General features: G+C 37.1%; 1 protein-coding gene across 1 annotated transcript in view; it reads right to left on the reverse strand.

Moving 5' to 3' along the window:
* Positions 1–1,810, reverse strand: part of LOC136004976 (uncharacterized) — a 29,566-nt gene extending 27,756 nt beyond the window's left edge. Inside the window, exons 1-2 of the mRNA XM_065662012.1 lie at positions 1,764–1,810; positions 1,569–1,679 (exon numbers count right to left, since the gene is read on the reverse strand). Coding sequence (XP_065518084.1) covers positions 1,569–1,578 — 10 coding nt within the window. The 5' untranslated portion in view covers positions 1,579–1,679; positions 1,764–1,810. The remainder of the gene's footprint in view (positions 1–1,568; positions 1,680–1,763) is intronic.
* Between the last annotated feature and the right edge of the window lie 4,190 nt (positions 1,811–6,000).

Here is a 6,000-nt window from a genome sequence, read left to right on the forward strand (position 1 = left end):
TATTTGACATCTGAGAAAAATATTACTTTGTGTGGGAAGACTTCAACTATATTCATTAATATCGGTAAAAGCAGATTTCTGATTTATGGACAGGATCTTCAAGTTGCATAGAAAAAGGCACAAATCTTTCTCATCTTTCACACACACAGCTTTTCAGCAGCCTGCTCCCTAAGGTAGGCAAGGCAAACCACCCTGATTTTATTACAGGCTGCTCATTAATTCTTTAATTACACACCCCTGAAAATCATTCACGTAATCTGGCCTTCTGCTTCCATTTATCTAACCCCCTAAAGACACAGTCAATAAAAGTCTCAAACTAAAAATGAACGTAGATTATACGTTAAGTTTTAAGGCCCAACCTTAGTTACACACTAGACCCCATATATGCCACCTCAGGGTGTGTAACAGAAAAAAATGAAGTTTGAACACTCACAATAGTATCTTGTAAGAGGTGTTCTACAGAACAAAAGTCAGTGCAGTTTAACGACAATTTATGTCGTTAGGATATATGGAAAATCTAGTAGGAAGAAAACTCACAGAATTTGGCAATATATAATTTATACCCTTTTGCAGTGACATTATGTTCTGTTCTTTAAGGCAGAATTCTCTGGTAAAATTATTTGTCAAGCAAATGATTTTTTTTTCAGCAAAAAGATGTTAAGATTTCATGGAAGAAATATGCAGCATGGACAGGAGAAGCTGAACAAAAGTCTAAGTTTTCAAAAAATTATTCCTAAATAATATATGTCATAGAAAAGAAAGTAGGCCCTACTTTACCCTTTTTTTTTAATTGTTTATCTATTATTCTGTTAAATGTCCTTTTAGTTAGCATGTTTTTTTGATTAAAGTCCAAATGAAAGTCCCTCCCCTTAAATTTAGTTTCATTGAGTATGGGTCTACAATACGATTGAAGATTTTTGAAGACTTCTGAACTCATGCTTCTGAGAAAGAAAGTACATTTTTAGATTCACTTTCAAGTCTTTTACCAGAAGCCACATTCAGAATTTCCTGGTACAACCTTTCTTATTCATTTCCTAACATTGTATTTCTTGAAATGACATCCCTAAAAGACACAGTGCATAAACATGAGCACATATGACCACTTGCTGTGGCTGAAATAATAATGCTCAATGACTCTACTGAGCTGTGGAAACTCAATTCTGTTTTTCTAAAATTTCACAAAATATTTGTGTCTTTAAGTAGAAGATCTTAACTTATCACACTTCTCTAAATTCTTATAAAGATGCGTACACAGCTTTCCAAACACTAGCATTCAAATATGCATTTTCATAGATATGCAAGGTGGCTTAAAAAATATAATTTTCTGTATGTAAACTATTCTCATTCACTTGTTAATCTTTTTTACCACATAAACAACAGCTCTTTTAGTATGTCTTTCATATAAGTGGGTTCTTCACACTTTTCACTCTGCTTATTAACACAACAGTGGCCTGGCTCCACCCTTCCACTCAACAGTTGTGTGCCATAATATAGCTGAATCCAGGACAAGCATGCATGAACAGTTTTTCATTTTTTTAACTGAGTAAATGATATGTCTTAAAAATTACCTTCATCCATTGTAATCGGTCTGTTTCTCAGGGCCAGTGTTTCCACAGAGGTGAGAGTTAACTTCTGTTATTTTCCGACAGTCTCCCACACTATGTGCATAAATATTTAATCTGTAAAAAAACGCAAGAGCTTCACTAGGCAACAAAATACCTGCAGAAAGTAGAATAGAAGATATGGATCAGATTACTTCTCACTGTTTTCTAGGGCTAGCAGTATCTTTTTTGCCAGGAGACCAAAGCTTACTGGATGAAACTCAAATCTGCAGAGGACTTAAATATAACTGAAAAAAATTGCAGGTTGATGTTATATGCCTGGAAGCATAAATGCTCACAAGATTAGGAGGGTTTCATTAGAATATTTTACAAATAGTCACACTTCCTTGTTTCACCTGGAAGAATGTGAAATGTGACACTATGGGCACATTTCCAGTAGTGGTGAAACTGATAAAGATATAAGGGAGGTTTTGTGCAATTTCAGCCCTAATTTCACATAAATAAGAGATTTTAAATGGTTCCAGATTAAACTTGTTATTTTAGGGCAAAATTTGCTGTGCTTTGAAGGTGGTTTCATGAAAGTGTATTGCTGTCTCCCTTCTCTGCTAATTAAAGGTAAAGCCCTGTAGTTATCGTTACCAAGACCATTATGCTGAGACTGGTCTGTTTCAGCTAATGAGACAGGAAGGCTGTTTTGAACTGTAGATCAAATGTACTGTTCTTTTGGTATAACTACAGGCACACAACTTGCGATATGTTCCTATATTAATGTGAACAATAGAGCAGCAGAAACTGGGAGAACTAGTTGCAAAGCAAATGAAGAATAAACTGTTCGCAGGCTGGTGTGATCCATCTTAAGCAGGTGAGACCAGTGGCTCAGGATTTCTACTTCATTGCTATGGTTCTGTACCCCACCCTTTTGTCAAAAAGGATTAAAACCAGCAGCTTAACTTCATGTTGTAGTCTAAAAGGAAGGCTTTTGGTATCACTAACTCAACAAGCAGTTTCACTCTGGGTTTATAGGAGGCAGCTTCACTGGGGATCTTATTCCAACTAAATCTCAACTAATTAAATTGCATGACTAGCTTCCTTTGTGTTCTATTTTGAATATGTTATAGCTCCACTGAGATGTGAAAAATATAGATGATATGGGACCTAGATAAAAGACTTCTCTGAAAGGGTACTTTCCTTATATAAAAGGAACTTTTCTGTGTCTTTATTTTTTAAGAAAATAAAAATATAAAAGTGCACTTTTGTCAATCCTCTTGCCTTTTGCCTACTGCTACAGGTGGAGGAAAAAAGTAAGAATGGAGAAGGAAAAGAAAAACAACCATCTGAGCAATTGAGGGTGTTCAACTGTTAAAAAATTTAAATCTTATAAAAATAAAAACATTTCTGACAGATTACATTTCCAAATATTCTTTTACTGCAACAAAATGATATATGACATAGAATTAGCATTACAACTAATGCTAAAATATTGAAACTGGCTAAATAGAAAAAGATTTGACTCAAGTTATATGTAACTATGGTACTTTAGGCTTCTACTTGAATTTTTAAATAGTCACTGCAATGTTTCTTGCTTTACTTACTCTATTAAGGTGCCTGTATGTCGTGGTTTAAACACAGTAAGCCATACATCACGCAGTCGCTCTCTCACTCCCCCCAGCCCCCACTTTTTGCCCTCCTCCTGCTCCCGGAGGGATGGGGAAAAGAATCAAAAGAATGCAACTCCCACGGGTTGAGATAAGAACAGTTTAGTAACTAAGGTATAACACAAACCACTACTGCTACTACCAATGATGATAATGATAAATGAAATAACAAGGGAAGAGAATACAACACCTCAACACTCCCCGACCAATAACTCACCCCACCCCTCCCGACCGAGCACCAGCTGATACCTTCTCCAACCCTGCAGTCCCCTAGCCTTCTGGGTAACTCCCAGTTACATCGTGGGCATGACGTGCTGTGGTATGGAATACCTCTTTGGCTAGTTTGGGTTGGGTGTCCTGTCTCTGCTTCCTCCCAGCTTTCCTTCCTCCCTGGCAGAGTATGAGGCTCAGAAAGTCCTTGGTCAGACTAAAACATTTGTGTTATCAGCTCTGTTCCCAGGCCGAAAGTCAAAACACAGTGCTGCATCAGCTACTAAGAAGGAGAAAAATGACTGCTACTGCTGAACCCAGGACAGTGTAGTAGCCGCAGTCCTGAACTAGAATCTCATTGTGCTAGCTATTAAACATACACAATAGATTGACTGTGCCACAAGTATCTTAACATTGCTTCTTTAGTACTTGGTATTTTTGCTAATCCTATGTTAGGTAGAATTTTTACCTGACAAACCTTCTTTACATGTTCACTTAAAACACACTTCAAAAAATCCCTTTGGTAATCAATAACACTATATGACTTTTTCTTAAATCACCATAATCTGGGAATTCACTATTCATTCAATGTCTCTAGTATTTCATGATAAATAATATTTCATGCATAACTGCAAGGAAACAAATTTCTAGGGCTAGGAATCTCATGTTCTTCTTTGTATATTCCCAACCACTTTGATTCTCTTGAAAACTTGTAGCATCTCCTGTGGTAAATAATTAATTGAATTGGGCCAAATTTGAAATGTCACAACTTCAACTTTCCCCTTTGAGGAAACTCAGATGCAAATTAAGCTCTGAGTTATGTACCTTTAGTCAATTTTATCATCGGACAAATTACAATTACAAACATGCCTTGAAGTTTCTTCTCTTTGAAACAGAAACAAGTTTAATCATGAATAGCTATGACTTGCACCAGGTCACCCATTGTGCTTTATGTGGCATTTCTTCCTAAGCAGCCACAGCCTTGAATCAGCCCAGTCTAGAGTAAAGCTGAAACACAAGAACAGAAGTTTTCTGAGTTTTTAGACAGAAATGCAACAAGCAATTGCTGCTTAATGTCTGAATACAGAAGTCTGTAACAAATATTGTGGATGCAAATTCTTTTGCTGAAAGTGAACAGAGAGATTATATTTAAATTGAGGAGAAAATGGAGGCCAGAAGAAGTACAACTTCAAATGGAACACTGCAGCTCTCAATCTGTACCTTTTTATGTGATAATTTGAGGAAAAAATGCATGAAAAGCTTCATTTGGTCTGAGATGAAAGTATTCTAACCGTAGAATCATAGAATGATTTGAGTTGGAAGGGACCTTAAAGGTCAGGTTCCAACCCCCCTGACGTGGCCAGGGACACCCTCCACTAGACTGGATTGATCAAAGCTCCATCAAGCCTGGCCTTAAACACTTCCTGTCCTTGAACAATGTCTCTAGAGAACCTCTTCCAGTGCCTCACCACCCTCATAATGAAGAATTTTTTCTTAATCTCTAAATCTCTCCTCTGTCACCTTTAAGCCTTTCCCCCTTGTCCTGTCAATACATGCCCTTGTAAAAAGTTCCTCTCCAGATTGTAGGCCTTCTTTAGGTGTTGGAAGACTGCTATAATGTCTTCCCTGTTCCACAGAAGCAAATCAGGTCTGCAGCCGATGGCTAATTATCAATTAGTTCTGTTTGCTCTGTACAGAAATTTCACTCCTAACTTTTGCAAGTGAACCACTCAGTAAAGCTGTCTTGGACAACTTTTCCTAACCACAGCAATCCCCCCCTAATGATAGGAACAATTAGGGTCAGGTATTACAAGACAAAAATGGAATGCCTAGTTTCCTCATTTTTTTCTGACTGTTCTTATCACACCCTGAATGTAGACAATGAGCAAAACATAATTTATTGTTACTCATTTATTATGTCATTCCTGTTTCTCTGTGGTAGTGGGAGACAACCCAGGAGTGTCCTACTCTGGACAAATCTCAGCTTGACTGAAGTGATTCTGAAGCTTCAGAATTTGATACTTGATCCTCATTGTAAATATGCAGTAAGATATGCTTTGCTGTTTTAACCTGGATGTTTATTGGCAATAGATCCACACACTGGTATTCATTTCAACATACAGAAAAAAAAAAAAACCAAAAAAACAACGGCAGTTTTCTAAAGAGACATTTTGAAATTTTCAATACACTAATTTTATTCAAAGGATAAAGAAAATGCAGAAATGGCAGTAGATACAAGGCTACTTTGGAGAATCAAATAAGTTTCAGAATTCCAAATAAACTTTAAAATCCCAGGTAGCTAAATTTAACCTACATATCTCAACACCACAGGTGGTTCATCTGCTCATTAGCATTTTGCTAGTTGGTGTTGTCTCATATTTCTTTGAAGTAACAACAGCATAATTCTGTAGCAGGGTTCATGATCTTTTGAGGTAGAGAGGATTACTCATCTTGCTTCTTGATCTCACTGGAAGACACTGCCCAGTTCCACTCATCCTGGGATCAGTTGAGACATGCCAGCAGCTCTCCTGTGTGTTTGTCTTTTTCACAAGACTTTTCTCCAGGAAGGGCAC

Source organism: Lathamus discolor, chromosome Z (assembly GCF_037157495.1).
Source record: "Lathamus discolor isolate bLatDis1 chromosome Z, bLatDis1.hap1, whole genome shotgun sequence".
Taxonomy (NCBI): Eukaryota; Metazoa; Chordata; class Aves; order Psittaciformes; family Psittacidae; genus Lathamus; species Lathamus discolor.